This window comes from Panthera uncia (genome assembly GCF_023721935.1).
Source record: "Panthera uncia isolate 11264 chromosome B3 unlocalized genomic scaffold, Puncia_PCG_1.0 HiC_scaffold_1, whole genome shotgun sequence".
Lineage (NCBI taxonomy): Eukaryota > Metazoa > Chordata > Mammalia > Carnivora > Felidae > Panthera > Panthera uncia.
The window spans coordinates 86453338-86479092 of NW_026057582.1; the positions used below are offsets into that span (position 1 = coordinate 86453338).

The window sequence follows — 25755 nt, forward strand, 5'->3', positions numbered from 1 at the left end:
GGAGGAATTAACAGAAAGCAATGACTACACAGCAATAATTACAGTAAATAAAGATTGTTTTAGGGCAGACAAGGGCTAAGATTTCCTTGGCAGTAATGATGACATACAATGAATTTAAAATCTATTTTATTATAGAGATCAGTTTCTAACAAATGGAAATGTATCATCTGTTCCTTAACTGTGTAAATAATATTAAATTCCTTTGAAACTGGAATCTGCAGGCACAGATATTCTTTAATCAATATTGCATATCTAAATAGAAGCCATCTTCAGGAAGATGGAGCTTTTGATCTTTATACCAATACTATACTATCTGAAGTGGTATAGATGAACAATCACTTTTAAGTAAGAATTTCCTCGTGAAAATTCTCTCATTTACCCACTATTCACAGAGGACTGGTTATGGTCAGTCCTGGGGTTTTACAACTTGACAACACATACCCCCACCACATTATTCTGAACAAACATCTGTCAGTACCTCACTTCAGTACAAGAAAACAGGCATCTATGACATCTCGGCAGTAACCACCCTCCTATCATCTGCATCCACCTAACCTGCTAGCATGTCCTTTAGACAGCAGCCAGTTTGAGGGTCCTTCAGAAGCATATTTACAATGTCATAAAATTTGTGTTCGTATGCAAGTTTGTAATACAAGTAGACATCTTCACAATAAGTGAATAACTTCTTCAGGTTTTTCACAGCTGTGTCAGTAGGCTGATGCTGTTTGTATCTAGAAAAGAAACAGAAGAATGTACAGGTTAAGATACTGTATCTGAGTGAGAGCTGTCTACTCTGACACAGCTACTTACATAGGAGATGATGCTGGAATCTGAGAAATTCGATCTATGGTATTAGGGGTCCTGGATAAACATGAAATTATTTCATTAAAAATGTTATCTTAATGCTCACTTTAATTGCAGTAAGTTCAGTACTCCAAAGGAGGCCTCTGAGGTTTACAGTTTGGCACCTTGGGCAAGCTGAACAGCTGTCCTCCCATTTTAAATTCAGAGTGCTGTAAGTAAACTGTTCTCATTCATCTATTTGCATACGTTTGTTAAAAAAACATCCAGAAGCAAGAGATCTTTTAAGTTGATTTATTTTGAGGGGAAGAGAGAATCACACACAGGCTCTGCACTGTCAGTGCAGAGTCTGACGCAGGGCTCTACCTCACGAACTGCGAGATCATGACCTGAGCCGAAACCAAAAGTTCTGATGCTCAACCGGCTGAGCCACCCAGGTGCCCCTGGCGATTCTTGACATCTGTTTGCCATCTCAGAGAGGCAGCTACAGACATGTTCTATTTAGCCATAGAATTCTTAACATGCCTTATCTCAAAGCAGAGTCATTTTAATACTTACTTTTTTGAAATCTCTTCAAATACACTAGATCTTAATAACCTTTGCTGCTTAAATTCTTCCAAGTAATTAAAGTCTCCTTTAACAATCACTTGTTGGTATAGAATTTCAGCCCAATCAGGAACAAAGTCATAGGCCTCAGCCACAATAGAAGCCTTATAAAAAGGATGGAGGGGAAGAAGGATACCATTAGAACCCTATCTGATATAAAATTGAAGGCAAGGGGTTCTAAAAAACAACTTCCTACTGTTACATTCATGGTGAATGTGACCATCAGGAAAGACTATTAGCATTAGCATTGGGAAGTTTGGTGTTCGTTTGACATTTCTCTTCCCTTAAACCCCAAACATTTTCCTGCGGTATTTTTAATCTTCACAATGAGTTAGTAAAACTACTGAGAAATGGTATTTTTCCCACTAACTCAACTGTGTAAGGAACAGGGAAGGGGCTGATTCCCTGGTAACCTAAGTGCTAAAGCCAGCCTCCCAGCAGCCCTGATCCCTATGCTAACCCAGGTGTCCCATCCTAGAAACAGTGGGGCTAAGAGATAGCCCATTAGCAGGAATGTTTCTCCAAAGGTTGTCTGCCTCTCTGCTGGCCTAGCAGCAAGCTCCAACCTCTGTCCAAACAATGTGCTAACAAATCCTGCCATGAAAAGCAATTTGGTGTATCGGACAGCTAAAAGTAAAAGCTTAGAATTACCCTGATTCTGTCTCTAGTCCTGACATTCCAGGCAAGTGACTCAACCTGTGGGCCCCAGGAGAGGGGTGGCAGGAAGGGGTGCTGGCAACAAAGCTGACTTCTAGAGTTTCCTTCCTTGCTTACCTGGTAGAACCGAGGTAGAGCAATGATGCAGTCCATCAGCCTGTGGCGGCCCAGGTTGATGAGCATTGTGTTCTGGCCAGTGTTCAGAAAGTGAATCTGCAGTGTTATCAACTTGGTGAGCCGGTGACAGTGCAGGGCCTGTCGCACACAGGAGTCCTGAGAGACAAGGGTAGAGGGAGGCACAGGGGACATGTTGGCATGTCCCCTGGGAACCTTCCAGCAACCGAACTCACCCCTTCTGCCCCCCGTTGGCCCAAGGCTGCGTCTCCTTTCACTTGGAAGAGCCCAGGGAGATCAGATAACTCCTACTGCAGACACCAAGCTCTAAGGCCGTTCTGGAATGAGACTCCACTGTTACCTTGGCATAACTCTCTGCTGCATCCAGCATCAGAGTCAGGGCTTTCAGCAGCAGCTGCTTCAGGTGGTGCCCGTCCTTGAGGCGGTCCTCTGCGGGAGAGAAGGGGAAACCTGTGGGGTGTGTCTGACTCTGGAGACGGGCTGCTCCCATCCCACTCAGTGATGGTGGGCTGGACTAGAAACATCCAGCTCACATTCACTAGGAGGCAGGCATGTCTTACTCAGCTAAAGGCTACTGGACCAGAAGCACACACTTTGGAGCAGGGTTCATCTAGTTCTCAGAAGCATCAAGGCAGGCTCACCCAGCCTAAGTGTACACATTGCTTCCGGATGGATGTCACCCCGGGTGCATGGGCTACAAGAGGGGCAAATGCCTTCCAAATCCCCTTCCGTCTCTTGTCTGCCCAGCTGGGGCCCCACTGAGTGGCAGTTAATAGCTGAAGTGGGTATTAATCCCCTTCTTAGTCCCAAAAACCTCTCCTGGCTGGCAGCACTGGCCTGAGGGCACTGCTGTGACCTCTCTCACCCCAGGGCTGAGACTCGATCAATTTCAGTTGGATGCAGGCAGCTGCCTCGTGATTCTCCCCGATCTCCCGGCACATGCTGAAGCACAGAGCAATCATGTTGTGCTTCTCACTGTCTCCCGGGCGACAGCGTTTGATGTAGTCCAGCAGGGCTGTCTTCAGGGTACCGCTCTGCCCAGGGAAAAAGGGGAGTACCAAGGTCAACCAGTGACTGCGAGGGGGCATGACTGGCTGAGTCCCTTGGTTCTGAAAGTTCCTTGAAAACTCCCAAGAAAAAGGAAAAGATAAGCAAAAATGAACACAAAAGTTTATGCTACCCTAAGAAAACAGGCACATCCTCTCTGCTGGTACAAATGTGAACGGTGAAACCTGTCAGAAGGGAGAACCCTCAAAAATGTGCACATGTGCATTACTCTAACAGTTCCATTTTTTAGGAATCTATCCCTTAAGAAGTAAGCAGAGAAACGTGCTGAGATGGATGTACCACAGGTATTCAATAGCAAACAACTGGAAAGAATCCAGATGTCCAGAATAAGGACTAAGAGAATACCATGTAGCCATTACAGCCAGTGTTGGTTTGGGAAATATTCATGGCATGCTTATTAAGTGAGAAAAGCAGGCTATTTTATATCTACACACCATGATAAAAGTTTTGCTAAAAAATACATAACTATGTGTATATATGTTTCTGGCTACATGTGCAGAGAAAGGGCCTACACCAGACTGTTAGCAGTGGCTGTCTCCTGGTGAGGACTTTTTTCTGTGCATTGTTTTCCAAGCGTCTCTATAGTGAATATGCGTTACTTTTGTTATCAGGAAAAAAACTTATTAAAAGAATATTTACATGCACAAACCAAAATGCCTTGGAAACAATTTTAAAAAAACCCTCTGGGGTATCCTGCAGGTGTACCTCGGCCCAGGACTTGCTCCTCTCCTGACAATTGGACTGGTCTGTCCTGAAACTAGCCCAGCACTGGGGAGAGTTTTTCTGCTTTATCTCTTAGTCCTGATTGGCTGAGCTCAAGTTCCCAGAAGCCAAAAATGTGCCTTGGTTTTTAAATCTTCAGAGGTGAAAGAGGCTGAAGCAATCAATCAGCCAAATGAATGATTTGGGAACAGAAGCTCCGTAAGTGACATGCCTGGGGTCACATGGCACGCCGAAGACAGAGAAGTGCCCGGAGCCTAGAGGGCTGACAGGTCAGGCCTTGGCTTCCAGGCCTCCTTCCTGGTCATCACTGTAAGCTGCCCCACAGCCTTCTAAGCCCAGGCCTGGGCATTCCATTCACTTCCTAGCGGCTCTTGGCAACACGCAGTCTCATGGTCCCTTGAAAACTCTCCACTCAAAGCCATCAGACACAGCATTCTGAGCTGGTTAATCTACTTTCGCATGGCTCCCAGGAAGGGTTTTTGCTTCCCCGGAGCCAGCATTCAGACAGCCGAGGCAGGTGACAGGCTGACAGGAAGTGCACAAACTTGTTTTCCTCATTATTTAACATCTATCGGCATAATTGCTACCTAGTCTGAACTCTGTAACTTAAAGCTACTGGTTACGGTGTGTGTCCTAGGAAGTTCTTTAATTCTCTCCCTTTGATCCCAGGGGGCCGCCCTGACTGGGATTATTCCTGAGAAGTCAGCTGTAAAGTCAACAATATATGCCGTCCTGGAGCTCAAAATACTGTACACCTACCGGATCCAACTTCTTCCTCATCAGCACTTCAAAGTAGTGCTTTTTATGCAGCAAATCAAATATGTAGGTCATCTCATTGTACCTTCCAATGCCAGTGAGCAGGCGCACCTGGAAAGGGTGAGGGCAGCTTGCATCAGTGTCAGCTGGATCACCGCTGCTCACATCATTTCGGTTGCTTTCAGATGCCAACCTCCAGGGAGCAGAAGGGCTAATGGCAAGGCTGCCATTCTTAGCTCCCTCCCTCCCTTCCCATGTACCCATTGGGACCTCCTCTGGAGGACTCAGAAATGCTCGCCATTGGGTCACCACTGGCTGTTGCCTCCTCAGTCGTCTATAAACCTAAGTGTTGACGTGACATGGTAGGCAGGCACGCTTCCTCTTCCCACCACGCCTTATTACAGGGCCCGGTGGCTTGCTCACCCACACGGGTCAGTTCCAAGCCTGGGGAGATTGGGGAGGCACAGGAGGTGTGAGCTGTCAGCTCATTTCAGTTCAGAGACAACACTGAACCTTGTTTTGGGGGGAAACAGAGCTGTCTCAGCCCTCTAGATGAATGAACTGCCCTGGCAAGGGGGAAGGACAGCCCTGGAGCATGGCACAGACCCTCTTGATATCTGCTCCTTTGGGGCAGTCTCTGCTCTGATTTTGACAGTAATCCTAACCTAGAGCAGAGGGTTGAGTTGCCCAGCCAGCTCCCAAGTAGGCAGTGGTATCCAGAGGAGCAAATGCCCTAAGACCATGTCAGCTCTGAACTGGTCCCCGGCCTATCTGTTCTCTCAAAGGTAGCCTCAGAATGGAGGGTGGGGGTTCAGGGGTGACTTACCATCAGCCCATACTCCTCACTGGGGGCCAAGTGTTTGTCTGTAAGCAGCCGGGCAGCCTGCAGGACTCGGCTGATGCCCTCCATGTGGCATGTCAGCGTGAAGCAGTGATGGGCCAGGATCAGCAGCTCCGTGGCTGGATAGGTGAGGCAGTCAGGGTAAGAAAGGATTGCGAACCCTGGCAGCAGGGTGGAGGGGCCTATATAGACAGCCTGTCTGGAGAAGACTCTGAGATCCCTGACCTCACCACCTTTGGAGTAAAGTGTGGCAACAGACATATAAAGCTAAAAATAGGCATACTTTTGAATCAGGAATTTATCTTAGGGAGATAATCATGAATGTGCATATAAATGTGCCTATAAGGATGCTTGTCACGGTGTTGCAAACAGAAATTTGGAAGCAATCTTAAGGTCCCAAAGTAAGGTATAAAATGTTTTAATTACATGAGAAATACTGTGTAACCAGTGACAATGATATAGAAGAATATGGTCATGGAAAGATGTTAATGACAGCATGTCCATAAAGTAATTATAAACAGTATACACAGGATAATGCCATTTTTGAAAAAATGCCTATAGACTTCCATAGAGAAAGATCAGATGGACACATACTCCCGAATGCCTAGAATGAACTAGATATTGTGGAAAGCGAGCAGGCTTTCAAGTCACAGGGACTGGGTTCAAGTAACGCTTCTGACACGTAACAGTTACAAATCAATCAACTTCTCTCAGCTTCAGTTACCTTCTAAAATGGGGACTGTAATATCCCCATTTTAGGGGATAACGTGAGAGTAAGGTAAGGTAAATGTTATATAAATGTTATAAGGTTACCTTCTTGTGTAAATTTTACATTTTGGGCAGCATTCCCATATTTATTTTCTGAATTTTCTTCAATGACTGATGGCTCTCCACCAAGAACTTATAAACTATGCTGGAAGGGAAGGGATCCAGAGAGGGAACAAGGATCCAAGTTGTTTTGGAAAGACTAACTTGGGGAGACTTCTTGGAGACCGGCTTGGGCCCAAACATGTAAGAAAACGGCCAACAACTTACTGCAAGACAACTCCCCATGGGGAACGGAGGAAATCTTGTCTAATAGCTTCATGCCTACCAACGTGCGGTCTTGACACAGAGTGGTCAGCTGAAGAAACGTCTGGCTTTCCTCTGCTGGGGTGAACATCTGCTTAAGTCCTGTATAAAAAGGCGGTGAGAAAGGGGCTGCTTTTAGCCTTGAGAGTTGAGAGAAAGCTAAGAACCCCATGCCAGGCACTCTGCCCAGTAATGCGGAAGGAGCTCCCAGTGCAGCTGTCTGCTTCGCTGAGCTCCGACACGTTGGCCTAGTGGTCACCTTATAGGTCAGCAGGAGTTCGTTAGCTCCAAGAAAGGCATAGTTACTCTAAGTATAATCATAAAATAATAAACAAAAAGCAACAATAACAAAATAAATGCAGTGTGTTCTCTCCTCTGACAAGTGCAGCCTGGTAGTCTCAGAGGCAGCATGCACGATGCACATGAACATGACATCCAGATTCCTTATGCTGGCAACGTGGGAATGTGGTCTGAAAGACGTGGAGGCATGTAGGGTGGAGCACCTGTTCCCTCCAATGGGGTCAGCAGCTCCCGGGTCACCTCTTCGGCCACAAGTTCAGCCACTGTGTCTGGCTCGAGGCCCTGGGTGCTGATGAAAGCCTGGGCCTGCCTGCATCGGTCGGGCCGCTGAGAGGCCAAGATCGTCCTGAGCATGGCCTCACCGTCCTGAGCGGCCACATCTGCGTAGGAACAGCCCAACTCCTGAGAGGAAGGCAAAGTTGGTCAAAGCTACTGTTAGGAGCCAGGAAAAAAGCTAGCAAAAGGCATCCCTTTCTGAAATCCCATGTGGACAGACTCCACTATTTTTTCTGAGGTTAAAGATCCCTCACCCTGGGCAGAAACCTTAGAAGAAGGAAGCACTGTTTTCTAGCCCTTTCTTTCTCTTCACCAATGAGCTGAATCCAAGCAAGAGAAAGAAAGGCTTGTCTTCAGAAACCATCAGGTGACTCACCTCTTGTTGAACACTGAGCTTTTCAAATGTTATGAAATGTAAGAAAGTTGAATAAAAGGCAAGAGCCTCAACTCTGCTGTTCCCACAGCAGCAGCAAAACCCTCAATCTCCAAAGAAGCCCTTCCAAAGGGCTTTAGTGCCTGCCATTATTTCTCCTGTGTTCTTCCACTTCTCAGTGTCTATTATTTTCTCCCCTCAATCAGCTCAAAGCCACAAACAATTTCTGGCTGCTCTGGTTCCTGTCTTTACAGTCATCACATTCCATTTTATTTTATAACTTATTTTAGGCTCTCCCGCATATGGAGACCTCCAAACAATCCTGAAGCTAACTAAGATATTATGGCTAGAAGGGACCTTCATGATTAAGTCATTTATAGATGGAGAATCAGGAGCCCAGAAAAGTGAAATTTCTTGCCCTCACTTCTGGTTGGCTGGGGCACAGCCAGGACTCAAAAGGCCTGGCACTTGGCCTGGAGTCCCCGGTATTCCCAGGGATGGATTTACAGGGGCTGACATCCTGATGAGCCATCTGCCCTCATGTCATGGTTATCACGTGAAGGGCCAACTTGGCAGCGTTCAAAATCTATCTCCATCTTCCTGCTTCCCTCCCTCAGCTGCCCCAGAGGCCCCACCATTGGGCACATACCTTGGCAAGTTCATACAGACACAGGACCTGCCGACAGTAGTTCTTCCCATGGAGGCATTTGCTTGTCAGAGTTTCCAGATTAGTCACCACTTCATCCCTGGGGGGCAGCATCACAAGTGACTGACTATCCAAACTTGAAGCTGGAAGCAGATACAGGTTTGAGGGGGCTTTAAGCTGGCAAGTAAAGGCCTCTCCCAAGCCCCCTATGGCACAATCTGTTTGCTCACACTTTCCTCCCGTTACACCTCCATGACTCCCCCTGGGTCTGGGACCACTTGTGACTGGGCCCACACCCCACTATTTCATTGCCTTCTTCCAGGAAATCCTGGCCAGGAGACTTCAAAGGCCTCAGAGGCTACACAAGACTCCAAGCCACCCAATGAACACTCTAGATAATTACCAAAGATGTCTGCTGAACCCTCCTCCACACACCCTCCCAATTTCCTCTCGTACCACCTAAGTCACCAGATCTAGCTGACTGAGTCTCTAAAACATCTCCCTGGTCACTGCCTGAGGTACAGTCTTCACAACCCTGCATCTACGAGGCTGGCACCAGCCCCTGCCGCCAGCCTCCCCCTCCCCAACTCAATCTTCTACGGACCCTGAAGGATTTTTCCAAATCAGAAATGAGAAAAACCAAGGGTCAACTGGATAGAGGCCTGAAGCGCATGATAAAAATTAAAATCCATTCCTGACTTAAAAAAGAAAAAAATGAAAACAACCTCTCAGCCAAAAATAGAAGAAAGTGGTCTTGAATTGAGAAAGGGTTTCTATTAGGAAAAAAAGTAGAAGGGAGAATTTAGATCACAGTGTTCCTAACAGCAAAAACAAAATTGAAGAATTTAAGTATGTATCAATACAGTACTATTGGGGCGCCTGGGTGGCTCAGTCGGTTGAGCAGCCGACTTCGGCTCAGGTCATGATCTCGTGGTCCATGAGTTCGAGCCCCGTGTCGGGCTCTGTGCTGACAGCTCAGAGCCTGGAGCCTGTTTCAGATTCTGTGTCTCCCTCTCTCCGACCCTCCCCTGTTCATGCTTTGTCTCTCTCTGTCTCAAAAATAAATAAACGTTAAAAAAAAATTAAAACAAACAAAAATACAGTACTATTAAACAATAAAGTCTTAAGTAAAATTAGTGTATTCATATAGAATGCTCTGCAGCCATTAAAAAGAATGAGGTCCAGAGGTGCTGGGCGGCTCACTCAGTTAAGTGTCCAACTCTTGATTTTTGGCTCAGGTCATGATCTTGCAGTTGTGGGATCGGGCCCCGTGACAGGCTCTGCACTGACAGCTCAGAGCCTGCTTGGGTTCTCTCTCTGCCCCTCCCCTGCTTTCTAAATACACAAAAATACACCCGGTACTAAAGTGACAAAATGTTGGAATTACCATTTATTGAACAAACTATCTTTCAAAGTAGCTATCATACAAATTGTTCCAACAAGCAATTATAAGTGTTCTTGAGACAAAAAGAAAAACAGAGTCTCAAAGAAACAAGGTATAAAGGATAAAATAGAAATTCTGGAAGTGAAAAATAACTGAAAATTTAAAAGCACAGAAATAAACTCAAGAGCAGCATGCAAATGCCAGAGAAAAGAGTCCGTGAAATTGAAAATGGACAGACAGAAATGATCCAATCTGAAAACAAGGAAAGAAAAATGATCCAATCTGAATAAAGACGAAAAAAAATGAAAAAAAAACTGAATAAAGTCACAAGAACTTGTGAGACAGTAACAAAAGTTCTATGATTTGCATCACTGGAGTCCCAAAAGGAGAGGACTATGAGGACAGTATTGAAAAAATATCTGAAAACATAAGGTCTGAAAACTACCTACATTTGGTGAAACACATAACACCTAAATGTTCAAGTAATTTCAAGTTGCATCGTGGACATTTTGAATAGTATGAGACTCTGATTCTTGTTTAAATCTTATGAAGAATGTTGGTTTTGTTTTAAGCAGGCAGTTGACCTGGTTAGGTTTCCGCTACGATATCCAACCCACGTTCTGTAGACTGTGTCGGTTCTTTTTTTTTTTTTTTTTTAAGGACCATTTTTTAAAAATGTTTTTTTTTTTATTTTTTTTTAATGTTTATTTTTTGAGAGAGAGAGAGTGTGAGCAGGGGAGGGGCAGAGAGAGAGGGAAACACAGAATCTGGAGCAGGCTTCAGGCTCCGAGCTGTCACCACAGAGCCGACGCAGGGCTTGAACCCATGAACCATGAGATCATGACGTGAGCCTAAGTTGGATGCTTAACCAACTGAGCCACCCAGGCACCCCATGTTTTTTATTTATTTTTGAGAGAGAGTGAGAGTGTGAGCAGGGGAGGGGCAGAGAGTGAGGGAGGCAGAAGATCCAAAGGAAGCTCTGCCCTGACAGCAGACAGCCCAATTCAGGGCTTGACCTCAGAACTGCAAGATCATGACCTGAGCCAAAGTCGGATGCTTAACTGACTGAGCCACCCAGTGGCTGTGATTTTAATATCAGTTTTCAAATCCTTTGCAGTGCCATTCAGATCTAGCCTGCATGTGTGTAACATCCTATGCTCAGTCTGCAGCCTGGGTAGTGTAGTTGTTAATTCAGTTCTCAGAGTCTTGATATGCTGATTAGGAGCAGGTCTATATACGCAAAGCCCAGGATTGAGCCCTGGGCTTTACAATTTTATTGTCGGGTTTCCTGAATCTCTCTCCCAAGTATTTTCCGGTTCCCTGAGGCTTCACTTTTCAACCTTCTGGCCAACAGCTGGAAGTTTAGCAGCCTCATTCTATCCTGCACTTTCCCTGACTGTGCCTGCATCCTGGGCCAGCAGACAGGATAATGCAAAAGAGAACAGGGGTTCACTGCATCGTCTTGAGACCAGGACACCTCGAATTCAAAAATAAAGTTCCTCTCTGAGTTTTGGATCTTACCAGCTGCGGCTCCAGCCTCTACTACTACAGCCAAAGGGCTTCTTAGGAGCTGAGATTAGAGAGAAAGGGTGTTAGGAGTTCCCTTTCCTGCTCCTTGAGCCCGTTCTACAGGGCTTCTCCTGGAACACGTGCTCTGTCAGGCTTAGTGCTTAGTTTTGGGTTTCAGACAGCATCACATTCAGGCTGGAGGTGATGGGAGGTGGGGGCGGGGGGGGGGGGATCATAATTTGTGTCACTCAGTGCTGCCTGCTGTGTGCCAGGTTTTACGTTGATTTCAACAGGTAGAGCGAGCTCGTTCTGCCTTACCTACAACCACAACCCCAGGGAAGGGTTTTAAGCAGGGGATAACGTGGTCTGAGTTGCTATTTACTTTTTTCTTTTTAAGGCATATTTTTAATATGTAGTATCTTAAATGCAAAAGTATTACATGCTTAGTGTAATGAATCACAGTAGAGAAGTGCATAAAGTAACAAGTGAAAGTCATTTATCCATTCAATACCACCCCCACCAAATTTGCCAGAATAATGTCTCTTACTTGCTTGGTATGCATTATTTTCTGTGGGTGGGTTTGCACAGGTACATGGGCACATGCACACCATTTATTTTTTACAAAAATAAAGTTACGTTGTTGTACATTTTTTCCTGTCAGTACACATATATTGACCTCATTTAAAGAGAGAGAGAGAGAGAGAGAGAGAGAGAGAGAGAGAGAAAGCATACACACACAAAAAATTCAAAATGGATTAAAGACCTAAATGTCAGACCTGAAACCATAAAATTCCTAGAAGAAAACATAGGCAGTAATCTCTCTGACATCAGCTGTAGAAACCTCTTTCTACATATGTCTCCTCAGGCAAGGGAAAAAAAAGCAAAATTAAACTATTGAGACTAACACCAAAATAAAAAGCTTTTACACAGCAAAAGAAACCATCAACAAAACAAAAAAAAAGCCTATTGAATGGGAGAAGATATTTGTGAATAAAATATCCCATTAGGGGGTTAATCTCCAAAATATATAAACAACTCAACACCAAAAAACACAAATAATCCAACTAAAAATATGTAAGATGTGAATAGACATTTTCCCAAAGACATCCAGATGGCCAACAGACACATGAAAAGATGCTCAACATCCCCCTCATCACCAGGGAAATTCAAATCAAAACCACAATGAGATATCACTTTACACCTGTCAGAATGGCTAAAATAAAAAACATAAGAAATAGCAAGTGTTGGTGAGGAAAAGGAACCCTGGTGCAATCCTGCTGGGAATGCAAGGTGATGCAGCCACTGTGGAAGACAGTATGGAGGTTCCTCAAAAAATTAAAAATAGACCTACCATATGATCTAGTATTCCACTATTGGGTATTTACCCAAAGAATACAAAAACACTAATTTGAAAAGATATACGACCCCTATGTTTACAGAAGCATTATGTATAATAAGCAAGATATAGAACCAAGCCAAGTGTCCATTCATAGATGGATGGATAAAGAAGATGAGGTATATACACACAATGGAATATTACTCAGCCATAAAAAAAGAACACAATCGGGGTGCCTGGGTGGCTCAGTAGGTTGAGTGCCCAACTTTGACTCAGGTCATGATCTCACAGTTTGTGAGTTCGAGCCCCGCCTCGGGCTCTGTGCTGACAGCTCAGAGCCTGGAGCCTGCTTCAGATTCTGCATCTCCCTCTCTCTCTGCCCCTTCCCTGCTCATGCTCTGTCTCTCTCTGTCTCTCAAAAATGAATAAACATTAAAAAAAAAAAAAGAAAAAAAAGAACACAATCTGGCCATTTGCAACAATATGGATGGATCTAGAGGGTATAATGCTAAGTGAAGTAAGGTCAGTGAAAGAAATACAATTTTACTCACGTGGAATTTAAGAAACAAATAAAGAATAAAAGAGGCAAAAAAAATAGACTCTTAACTATAGAGAACAGGGGAGCCTGGGTGGTTCAGTCAGTTAAGCATCCGAGTCTTGATTTCGGCTCAGGTCATGATCTCACAGTTCGGGGGTCTGAGCCCCACATTGGGTTCTGTGCTGACAGTGCAGAGCTTATTTGAGATTCTCTCTTTCTCTCTCTCTGTCCCTCCCCAACTTACACTGTCTCTCTCCAAATAAATAAGTAAACTTAAAAACAAAGTAGAAAAAGAAAAAAACTATAGAGCAAACTGGTAGTTACCACAGGTGAGGTGGGGAGGGGGGATGGGTGAAATAGGTGAAGAGGATTAAGAGTACATTTATTGTGATGAGCACTGAATAACGTATAGAACCGTTGAATCATATTATATACCTGAAACCATGTAACACTGTATATTAATTATATTTGAATTAAAAATAAAAAGACTGAATGCTTTCTCCCTAAGATCAGTAACAAGGTAAGTATGTCCACTCTTACCATTCTTCCCCAATATCATACTGGAAGTCCTAGCCAGTGCAATAAAACAAGAAAAAGAAATAATAGTCATTCAGATTGGAGAGGAAGAAATAAAACGGTCTCTATTCACAGAGAGTATTGTCTGTAGAAAATTCCAAGGAATCTATAAGAAATCCACTGAGATGAGCAAGTTTAGCAAGGGCACAGGATACAAGATTAACACAAAAATCAGCCTATGTCTATATACTATCAATGTATAATTAGAAACATGATTACTGGTACAGAAAAATTTCAATGGAGTAGCTACAAGTCAGATAGATTCCCTCTAACTTTGATATACAGCTAGTTAAAAGACACAAGTGTTGCTATTTCATTGACTAGTTAATTACCTAGTTTATGGATTACCCTGAACTTATGTAACTAGTATGCCAATAGGGACCCTTTCTTTCTGGGAAAGAGTGCCAACAGCTCCATTCAGGACTCAGGGAGGTTTGATCTCTTTCACTTACTGCTCCGGGCTTTCCTGAGTGGCATGCCAGGTTCCTCCTCGTCAGGCAGCTCAGCACTTTGCAGGACAGCATGGACTTCTGGGTGCAGGTCACCCACACTAGCTTCCCCTGAAGCCAGTGCTCTGCAGTGCAACACCAAGGCAACATCTTGGTTATAGAAATGAAAATACCGACATATTCTACTTGCTTCATGCACACACCCAACGTCCAATAGGCGCCCGATCAGGAAGTTCAGCGATTCCTGCTCCTTCCGACCCAGTGTGTTATCACAAGTCTCTTTGGATGGAAGGCCATTAAGTTCTAAGTATTTTGATGTGTTCAGAGCGGCCAACATGGAGATTGAAAACTCACTCGCTACACTTTCAAAGGAAAGTTCCCCACTAGTTGAGATCTGTTGAGAAAACCTGGGCTCTGTTTCCTCTGGGTTTTCCCTGAGGGTGTGCTGGGCGATGCGGCAGAGCCAGATCCGCTTCTCCAGCTCCTCCAGCTCATCCACGGGCACCAGGCCCTCCTGAGCAAGCCAGTGTGCAGCCAGTGTCAGCAGCAGATGGGCCTCCTCAATGCTGCTCAGTGCCCCCTCAGCTGGGCACTCACATGCCTCAGGGGCCTGGGCTGAGAAAAAGGAGGAAGCTGCTTTGCTTGAAATGGAATTTCTCTTAAAATTCTCGTGACATTTTTTCCAGAAGCCAATTCTTGCTTGTTTCAGGGACCACTGGTCAATGTGTTTTAAGGTCTGCATTTCCTGTGTTATCTGTGAAATTTAACAAAGCAATTTTTAGTCCTTCCTAGATATAAAAGTGTCACGAATGCGAATGCTCCGAAGAATGCCATACTTGTCAAAACCAAATCAAGTCAGAGAACATGAGACTTGGCTACAGATGATCCTGAATATCTTATCTGGAAAGTTAAAGTATGAAAAGCAATTCTCAATTTATGTAATTGAAGGGGGGTTCAAGATGAAGCCACCCTGTATTTAATTCTATTCAAAGCACAACAGTTGCAGCATATCCTATAAGCTGACCTGAATTTAAAACACACACTCTTTGCTAACGGGCATCCTAGGCTCATCCATTTCTGAAAGTAAGGTGTGTGTCAAAAGTAAAAAACCCTCTTCTATAAATCATCTATCTCATTTGATTCTGTTTAATGCTGGTTTAAAAAGCTAACATTTTAAGTAACTTAAGAGACTAATGATACCTCTTCAATAACCAAGTTGTCCACAGGTAGCTCAGCTAATTCTGCTACCCTCCTGGCCAAAGCAAACTGTCCCTCTGTCTCCAGTTTTTCCAAAATAGATCTGCATTCATGCTGAAAATTCTCAGGGCTGTAGCTGCTAATAACTACAGGATTAATGGCTATGGATGTATCCTTCAAAATTTTGCTAAGGACACAGAGCTTCTTCACATCTGGACCTGTGCCAAAGAGAAAAGGATATATACATTTAATCAGGAAAATGCTGCCATGGCCTTTCCAGAGTAAATATCAGGGGGAAAGCATGTATGTTTAACACAATTACGTAATCAAAGGAAAAACACAAACCTATTTTTCTTCTCTGGTTTGCTAGCAAATGAAGCTATAAGGGCATCTCCTACATCGTAAGAACCACTAAAGATTCGCGCAGGGACTCCATCTACACATGTGGCTTTATATACACGGCAGAAGTTGGTGGCCTGCAGTAGCAACTCAGTCGACCTTGGGAAGATCTGACCAGTCATTCAGGCTAATCCCAACTCTTTTGGATTCTTCTCCTACCTTGAACAAATCTGTTTTTATGATTGCTCACTTGCTCATTCGGTGCAGGCATCATGTGGATTAAGACACAGAACTGGCAGGACAGTTGAAACTGTAGCTGACCAATAGCCAAGCCCCTTAATGCAGCACACCGTATCCAGAATGGAGCATCACTTTCTCCTTCGCACAACTGCTTAACCCAGGGAGACCCAGCTGAGTTCTTCTTCATATCCCTAGGAAGTCCTTTTCCTCAGTGACATTTGGAATTCTCTGCCCATAGCAGACCTATGTGGCTGGGTCTGCTCCCATTCCCACATAGTCTGTGTAGAGCTGATGTGTGCCCTACCATAAAAGAGGGGCATGAAAAATATTCTGTAGGGGCCATCTGCTGGGCTGCGGTCTGATTTAGGTGGTTCTGGGGACAGTGAGACACCTTGCACAATAACCACCAGTATGGAGATGCTGGGCTTCTTTTCTTCATATAAAACACAGGTTTTTTATAGGAACAATTTCTAGGGGCACGTGGGTGGCTTAGTCAGTTAAGCATCTGACTCTTGATTTTGGCTCAGGTCACGATCTCATAGTTCATGAGTTCGAGCCCCGTGTTGGGCTCTGGGCTGGCAGTGAGGAGCCTGCTTGGTTTTCTCTCTCTCCCCCTGCCCCACTCTCTCTCTATGCCCCTCCCCCTCCCACACTTATTCTTTCTCTCAAAAATAAACTTAAAAAACATAATTTCTTTTCTCTAAGCACATACATGTTACACACAGAGCACAAATGTTCTATAAAAACAGAAAATGTTTATATGAATCAAAGCATAATAATAGTTAACAACACAATCCTTATAATTTCTCAAGGATACAGTAATTCTGGCAAGAAAACTGGAAATTCATTTCTGAAAAAAATTAAGATTACTACAGACCAATAAAAACACCTATACGTAAAAAGGATCTATTTGGTGTACAAAGTAATTGACAAGTCCCATGTGACATACACTGCATTTTGGAAACACCCCTCTTTATTTCCAGTCGTCAGCCCTGAGAGCCTACAATCCAGGCATTGAGCCCAGTATTCTGTCAGTGTTTGGTACAGATGTGAGTTCTCCAGATGAATATCTATGAATTTAAATGTGATAAAATAACCCTAGTAGTGAAAATGTCAGAATCTAGTATAAAAACTTGAAATTATCAAATAGAAAAGAGGGTAAGGCAGTAACTGGTTTCTTTCAATCCGTAACAACCTTAGAGACTGCCCGTGTCTGGAGGAGTCTGCAAAAAATAAGCATAATTTGTCTGAAACCTTCAAAATGAGTTAGACATTCCTGAAACAGTTTGTGACCCTGAGCAATGATGACATGTTAAGGTGACTTGTCAGAAAAAAGAATGACAGTGACAGGGTGCAGACTAGCCAAGGGGAACGTAGCTGACAAGGACTCAGAAGGAGCAGACAGCTGTATTATTTAGGTTATATCTTGTTGTGCTATGTTTTGAATGTTTTCACCATGATTGAAGATTCCTGTAACCTCTTCTTCATACCTCATTATGGACTATAAATGTAATGTTATATGTATTTTATTTTCCTGAATGCCCTTCTAAAATATTTTCAAGATTAAGAAAGCTAATTTGGGGGTGCCTGGGTGGCTCAGTCGGTTAAGCGTCTGACTCTGTTTTGGGTCCTGTCATAATCTCATGGTTTGTGCGTCCAAGCCCCACATGGGGCTCTACGCTGACAGTGCAGAGCCTGTTTGGAATTCTTGCACTCTCTGCCCCTCCCCTGCTTGCTCTTTCTCTCTCTCAAAATAAATAAACTAAAAAAAAAAAAAAAAAAAAAAAAAAAAAAAAAGCTAATTTCCTAACAACTTTAGTTTAAGGACTGTCTCTTACCATCACAGAAGAGATGTTCTATTCCAACAAATAGCTGTAAAAGCTTCCCCAGTTCATACTGGGTCCCACACTGCTGCAGCATAAGCTTCAAAAGAAAACACACCTGCTCCTTCAGCCACGCAGCAGGGATGGTAGCATGGACCCTTGTGGCTGTTGTTTCAACCTATGAAAATAAAAGGGGGTCAGGAAAGGTGATTTCACAGCAAATCAAAACCCCCAAATTTGGGAACGTCTAAGAAAGCCAAGGTACCACCAAAAGTCATTTCCTGTCACAAAGGGGGACACTTATTCAGGTCCTTTCCACATGACAGGAAATGGAAGTATGCCTCAGAGGAGTGCAAAAATAAGCCCTCCTTGGCAGCTTTGCAGATACGCTGTGAGATGTCCTGCTGTAGAGAGCTGTGTGTGTCAAAGTCAAAGATGGACTAGAGACCTAAAGACTGAACGCTAACCATGGAGTGAACTGAGGCGAATACCCCCAAGTCAGTGACAGCCAAACTAACAATGCTGTGAGTTGCTGTGAAATTAAACTGACATGTTTCACCTAACAGCTTTGGAGAGGGATCTAGGGCTGCCCTGGAGTCCAGAAGATCTGAAATTCATATATCAAGACCTCTTAGAAAGATTTAACATTGCCCAACTTGTTCTACCACTTTGCATGTAGTTTATATTATCATTAGAAAAGGATCTCAATTAAGAAGCCTAGACTTATGTCATTACAATCAAATGCTGGCAATATTAATAGGAAGATGATCCCAAGTAGCAGGCTACATTAGTTTGAATTAGAGAATTAGTTCTTAGTCTTTATTTACTTGTTTACCTACTCCTGCTGCTGTTACAAGAGAGTCTATAGCAGGCAGGTGATGGAACTGGTCAGAAGAAAAGATACATGAAAGTAAAGGGCTGAGGCAAGGATGGAACAGGTGCGCTGCCCCTCCACAGGAAACTGGAGCAGGAGCAGTCAAACAAGAATAAGAACTACCTGGGAGGACCTAAATATAGAATGAAAAACTATATAACTCCTAAAAGATTATACAAGAGAAAACTTAGATGACCTTGGATGATAATCTATAAAAACATAATTACCCAGATTGACTTCATTAAAATTAAAAACTTCTGCTCTACAAAACACAATGTCAAGAGCATTAGACGACTAGCCACAGACTGCAAGAATTTGCAAAAGACAAATCTGATAATGGGATGTTATCCAAATACACAAAGAACTCTTAAAATGAAACAATAAAAAAACAATGCCATTAAAAAAATAGGCTGGGGGCACTTGGATGGATCAGTAGGTAGAGCATGCAACTTTTTTTTTAAATGTTTATTTACTTACTTTTGAGAGAGAAAGAGAGAGAGTGCACAGCAGGGGAGGGGCAGAGAGAGAGAGGGAGGCACAGAATCTGAAGCAGGTTCCAGGCTCTGAGCTGTGAGCAGACAGCCTGATGCAGGGCTTCAAAACATCAACCGTCATCATGACCTGAGCCAAAGTTGGACGCTTAACTGACTGAGACACCTAGGTGCCCCATGCATGCAACTCTTGATCTTGGGATTGTGAGTTGAGCCCCATGTTGGACATAGAGTTTACTTTAAAAAAAAAAAAAAAAAAAGGCTGAAGACCTTAACAGATACCTCACCAAAGAAGATATATAAATGGCAAATAAACATAGGAAAAGATGCTCTGCATCATATATCAGGGAAATGCAAATTAAAACAGTGACATATCACAACATACCCATTAGAACGGCCAGAATCTGGAACACTGACAACACCAAAGGCTGGCAAGGATGTGGACCCACAAGAACCATCATACATTGCTAGTGGGAATGCAAACGATACAGCCACTTCGGAAGAAAGTTTGATGGTTTCTTACAAAACAAAACACACGCTTACCATTTGATTGAGCAATTATGCTCCTTGGTATTTACCCAAAGGAGTTGAAAATTTTGTTTAGAGCACGTCTATTCATAATGACTAAAACCTGGAAGCAATCAAGATGTCCTTTAGTAGGTGAATGAATAAATAGACTGTGGTATATCCAGACAAGGTAATATTCAGCACTAAAAAAAAATGAGCTATTAAGCCATGAAAAGACATGACAGAAACTTAAATGCATATTACTAAATGAAAGAAGCCAATCCTAAAAGCCTACATTCTATACAATTCCAATTATACCACATTTTGAAAAAGGCAAAACTATGAAGATAGTAGAAAGATCAGTGGGTGCCTGGGGTTGGGAGTGGGAAGGGATGAATAGGTAGAGAAGATTTTTTAGGGCAATGAGACTTCTATGTAGGATACTGTAACACATATATGTCATTATGCATATCTCCAAATGTATACCTGAAGAATGTATAACACTAAGAGTAAACCCCAAGGTAAACAATGGCTTTGGGGTGTTATGATGTGTCAGTATAGGTTCATCCTTGGTAACAAATGGACCATGCTGGTGTTGTGATGTTGATAACGGGGAGAGTCTATACAGGTGTGGGGGCAGAGGGTATATGGAAAATCCCTGAAACTTCCTCTCAATTTTATGATGAACTAAAACTGCTCTAAAAAATAAATTCCTTTTGAAAAGGTGGTGTGGAGGGAAGGAGCAGAAAGCACCAGCATCTCTCTCTTCACCTAGACAAGAACTGCACTGGCAAATCAGTTCAATACAATCATTTTGGAACTCTGCAGTGTGTTGAAGGCTTGTGAGTTCCAGAGGAAGGCCTAATGGCAGGTAAATTGCTGACAATTTTGATCAATTTCAGTCCTTACCACAGTAGCTGCAACCCACTCCTCACCCCTAGCCACAGGGGAGGCAGTTGTGTATGCACATGTTCCTAGAGCAGCTCGCACACAGCTTGCAGGAGTTGTGGGGGCAAAAAGGACCCTGTCCTCCAAATATCAGAAATTGGTGCTCTGATCCCCAGTTGCTGCTTCCAGCCACAGAGGTGTAGACAAAGAAGTGGGCAGTTGTTGTTTCACCTCACCCACTGTTGCAAGCTCCACGGAACTCCTCCCCTGACTTCCAGGAGATTTAAAGGGCTAGCACCCTTTTCCTCCCCACTCCCTTCATTTTTTGCTTTTTTCCCTTTTGGGAGCCAGACATAAAGACTGAGACATTTAAAAACAACTGCATATATGAGGAAAATTAGAAAATTACTGTGTATGTGCAGGGCAAGGCTAGAAAAGACCCAAGAAGACCTTACTTAGATTTACATTTCGTGCTGACCCTTGGCACAGAAATGACTTCTGGCCACCCAAAACCCAAAATAATAACAAAAAATAACAAACCCTGGGGAAGGGGGAGAATCTGACTTCTAGGGTTACCACATCATTAGATTCAAATGTCCAGAGTTCAACAGAGAATCATAGGGCATACACATAAGCAGGAAAGTAGGGCCCCCAAAGAAAAAAATTTTGACATAACCAGTCCCTAAAATAGACCTAACGGCAAATACACCATTAAAACAACTGTTTTAACTGAGGAAGAAGTGCAGAAAATCAAGAAAATGATGTGTGAACAAAATGGAAATACCAAGAAAGAGAAAACCTAAAAGGAAACAAATTCTGGAGCTGACAAGTAAAATAACAAATTCACTACATGGATTCAAAGGTAGATGTGAGCAGACAGAAGAAAGAATCAGCAATCTTAAAGGCAGGACAATAGAAATTATCAAGTTTGAGGAAGAGAAAGAAGATTGAAGAAAACCAAACAGAGCCTAAGAGACTGATGGGACATCATCAAGTGGACCAATGTAAGCATCATGTGAGTCCTAGAAGACGACAGAAAGGTGTAGAGAGAATATTTGAAGACACAATGGGTGAAAACTTCCCAAACTTGAGGAAAGACATGAATATAAATATCCAAGAAGCTCAGCAAACTCTAAGCAAGGTGAACTGAAAGAAACCCATAATGAGACACATAATAATTGAACTTTCTTAAGGCAAACAACAACAACAACAACGACAACAACAACAACAACAACAAGAATCTTGGAAGTAACAGGAGAGAAGGGACTGGTCACATATAAGGGATCCTCAAGAAGATTATCTGCAAGGGTCTTATCAGAAACTGTGGAGGCCAAAGACAGTGGGATGAGATATACATAGATACACACACACACACACACACACACACACACACACACACACACATTTAAATGGGTGTTCCTTTTTAAATTTTTCTAATTTTTTTTTTTAGTTTTATTGTTTTATTAAATTCTTTTATTTATTTTGAGAGAGAAAGAGAATGACACAGGGGCAGAGAGAGAAGAGGACAGAAAATCCCAAGCAGGCTCCACACTGTCAGTGCAGAGCCCAATGTGGGGCTCGATCCCATGACCTGTGAGATCATGACCTGAGCCAAAGTCAGACATAACCGACTGAGCAACCCAGGCACCCCATGGGCTGATATATCCAGCAAAACTATCCTTCAAAAGTGAGGGGGAAATTAAGACATTCCCAGGGAAACAAAAGCTGAGGGAGTCTTTGACTACCAGACTGTTCCTATAAGTGGTGCTCAGGGGAGTCCTGTAAGGTAAGTGAAAGGACACTAGACGATACCTCAAAGTAATATGGAGAAATAAAGAACTCAATAAACATAAATACATGGGCCATTATACAAGCCTGTATTACTGTAGCAAGGGGTTTTTACTTTCCATATGATTTAAGAGACTAATGCATTTAAAGAAGAAAAGAACAATTATTAGTATAAAAGCCGGTATTGCTGTAACTTTGGTTTGTAACTCCAACTGTTGTTTTCTTCATAATTTAAGAGACTAAATGCCCTTAAAGGAATTATTTATGTCTTTGGGCATATAATCTATAAAGACGTAATTTGGTGACATGAACAACTAAAAGGGGTGAGGTTGGAGCTGCAGGAATACTTTTTGTTACTGAAGTTAAGCTGATATAAACTCATTGTAACCACAAAGAAAATAGCTACAGGATAGGCACAAAATGAAATCAGAAAGGAATTTAAACATTTCACTACAAAAATCAACTAAACACAAAAGAAAACAGTAATGAAGGAAATGAGAAACGATAAAGCTACAAATTATAAAGAAAACCAACAGCACAATGGCAGAAGTAAGTTCTTCCTGGTTAGTAATTATTTCAAATATAAATGGATTAAGCTCTCCAATTAAAAGACAGAGATCAGAATAGACAAAAACACATGATCCAACTATGTGCTGTCTACAAGAGACTCACTTGAGATCCAAAGACATAAACAGGTTGAAAGTGGAAGGATGGAAGAAGGTATTCCATGCAAATAGTAACCAAAAAAGAGTGGTGGAGGTGGCTATACTAATATCAAACTAATATCAAACTTTTTTTTTTTTTCAACGTTTTTTATTTATTTTTGGGACAGAGAGAGACAGAGCATGAACGGGGGAGGGGCAGAGAGAGGGAGACACAGAATCGGAAACAGGCTCCAGGCTCCGAGCCATCAGCCCAGAGCCTGACGCAGGGCTCGAACTCACGGACCGCGAGATCGTGACCTGGCTGAGGTCGGACGCTTAACCGACTGCGCCACCCAGGCGCCCCTAATATCAAACTTTTAATCAAAAAGTTTACAGAGAAGGAGAGTAGATACTCATAAAAGGTTTAATACAGCAAGAAAATGTAACAATTATAAACATTTACATACCTAATGATGGATTTCCAAAATACATGAAGCAAAAGCTGATGGAATTGAAGCAAGAAATAATAATAGCTGGGGACTGCAATACCTCACTCACACTAATGGATAATCAGACAAAAACAATACAGGGCTTGACACAATAAACTGAATAGATTTAACAGACAGGGGCAGAACATTTTACCTAAGAACAATAGAAAACATATTCTTCTCAAGTGCACATGAGGTATTTTGCAGGACAGACCATACATTAAGCAACAAGTTTCAAGAGATTTTAAAAGGCAGAGATCATACAAAGTATCTTCCCTGACCACAATAGGATAAAGTTAGAAGTCACTATCAAAAGGAAGACTGAAAAAATAAAATTGTGGTTTTATTATTGAAATTAAACATTTTTTTATAGATAGAGGTCTCAAATTACTAAAATCAGAAATGAACGTGGGGTCATTCTACAGATAAAAAGGATTATTTATTTCTCGAGTGGGGCTCGAGCTCACCCAAAGCAGGGCTCACGCTCTCCCAATGTGGGACTCAAACTCACCAACTGTGAGATCATGACCTGAGCTGAAGTCAGATGCTTAATGACTGGGCCAACCAGCACCCTCAAAATAAATAAACTTAAAAAAAAAAAAAAAGGATTATAACAGAGTACTATGGACAAAGAAAAGCCCTGGACACGATGGCTTCACTGGTGAGGTCTAAAAACATTTAGAGAAGAACTACTACCAATCTTTTGCAAACTTTTCTAAAAAACTGAAGTAGAAGGAACACTTCCCAACTCATTTTATGAAACCAGCATAATCTTAATACTAAAGACAGATGAAGACACTACAAGAAAATTATAGACCACATCCCTTACAAACACGGATGTAAAAAAAAAATCCTCAAAAAAATACTGGCAAACTCAGGGGCGCCTGGATGGCTCTGTCGGTTAGGTGTCCGACTTTCACTCAGGCCATGATCTCACAGCTTGTGAGTTTGAGCCCCACATCAGGCTCTGTGCTGACAGTGCGAAGCCTGGAGCCTGCTTCAAATTCTGTATCTCCCTCTCTCTGTCCCTCTCCTGACTTGTGCTCTGTCTCTGTCTCTCTCAAAAATAAATATTAAAAAACATTTAAAAAAAATACTGGCAAACTGAATTCAGCAGCATATTAAAAGGATTATTCACCATTACCAAACAGGATTTATTCCTGGGATGCAAGGATGGTTCAACATACAAAAAACTAATCAATGTATACATCGTATCAACAGAAGATAGGAAAAAAAAAACCCACACGACCATTTTACTATTGATGTAAAAAAAAGTATTTGGCAAAATTCAACACTATTTCAAGGTTAAAAAAATAAACAACTGGGGATAGGAAGAAACTATCCCACATAATAAAAGCCACATGTGACAAACCCAGTGAACATTTTACTCAAAGGTGGAAGACTGAAACCATTCTTCTAAGATCAGAAACAAGGCAAGGATGTCTGCTTTCATCACTTCTATTCCACCCAGCACTGACTGAAGGTTCTAGCCAGAACCTTTAGGCAAGGGAAAAAAATGCACCAAATTGGAAAAGAAGAAAATAAAATGATCTTTTCAGAAAGTATGATCTTACATGTAAGAAAACCCTAACAATTACACACACACACACACACACACACACACACACACACTCACACAACTTGGAATAAGTGAATTCAGCAAAGTAGCAGGATAAAAAGTCAACACCCCAAAATCAGTTGGATTTCTATACACAAACAACAAACAACCCAGAAAGGAAATTACAGAAACAACTCCATTTCCGAAAGCATCAAAAAGGATAAGTTACTTAGGAATTAACTTAACCAATGAGGTAAAAGCCTTGTACAATGAAAACTACAAAACACTGCTGAAATTAAAGACATAAATAAATGGAAACACATGCCATGCTCATGGGTTGGAAGCCTTAATATTGTTAAAACATCTATACTCTCCAAAGTGATCTTTGGATTCAGTGCAATCCCTATTAAAATCCCAATGATGCATTTTGACAGAAATAGAAAAACCATCCTAAAATCATATGGAATTTTAAGAGACCCTCAATAGCCAAAATAATCTTGAAAAAGAACAAAACTGGAGACCTCATTCTCCCTGATTTCAAAACTTACTACAAAGCTATAATAATCAAAACAGTATGCTACTAGCATAGAGACAGACATAAAGACCAATAGGATAGAACAGAAGGCCCAGAAATACACCCTCACATATATGGTCTAATGATTTTTGACAAGGGTGCCAAGCCATTCAATGAGGAAAGGACAGTATTTTCAACAAATGGTGCTGGGAAAACTGAATATCCACATGCAAAGAACGAAGTTGGATCCTTATACAAGAATTAACTCAAAATGGGCCAAGGACCTAAATATGAGACCTAAACACAATAAAAACTCTTAGAAGAAAATATAGGACAAAAGTTTCACAACTCTAGATCTG

General features: G+C 42.4%; 1 protein-coding gene across 1 annotated transcript in view; it reads right to left on the reverse strand.

The window, feature by feature from the left end:
• Positions 1-109: 109 nt before the first annotated feature.
• The window catches only part of SPG11 (SPG11 vesicle trafficking associated, spatacsin), an 86061-nt gene continuing 60415 nt past the window's right edge, over positions 110-25755 (reverse strand). Inside the window, exons 28-40 of the mRNA XM_049613539.1 lie at positions 17660-17822; positions 15246-15460; positions 14049-14799; positions 8257-8396; positions 7162-7360; positions 6623-6760; positions 5573-5706; positions 4750-4857; positions 3065-3233; positions 2540-2628; positions 2182-2337; positions 1360-1511; positions 110-731 (exon numbers count right to left, since the gene is read on the reverse strand). Coding sequence (XP_049469496.1) covers positions 551-731; positions 1360-1511; positions 2182-2337; positions 2540-2628; positions 3065-3233; positions 4750-4857; positions 5573-5706; positions 6623-6760; positions 7162-7360; positions 8257-8396; positions 14049-14799; positions 15246-15460; positions 17660-17822 — 2595 coding nt within the window. The 3' untranslated portion in view covers positions 110-550. The remainder of the gene's footprint in view (positions 732-1359; positions 1512-2181; positions 2338-2539; positions 2629-3064; positions 3234-4749; positions 4858-5572; positions 5707-6622; positions 6761-7161; positions 7361-8256; positions 8397-14048; positions 14800-15245; positions 15461-17659; positions 17823-25755) is intronic.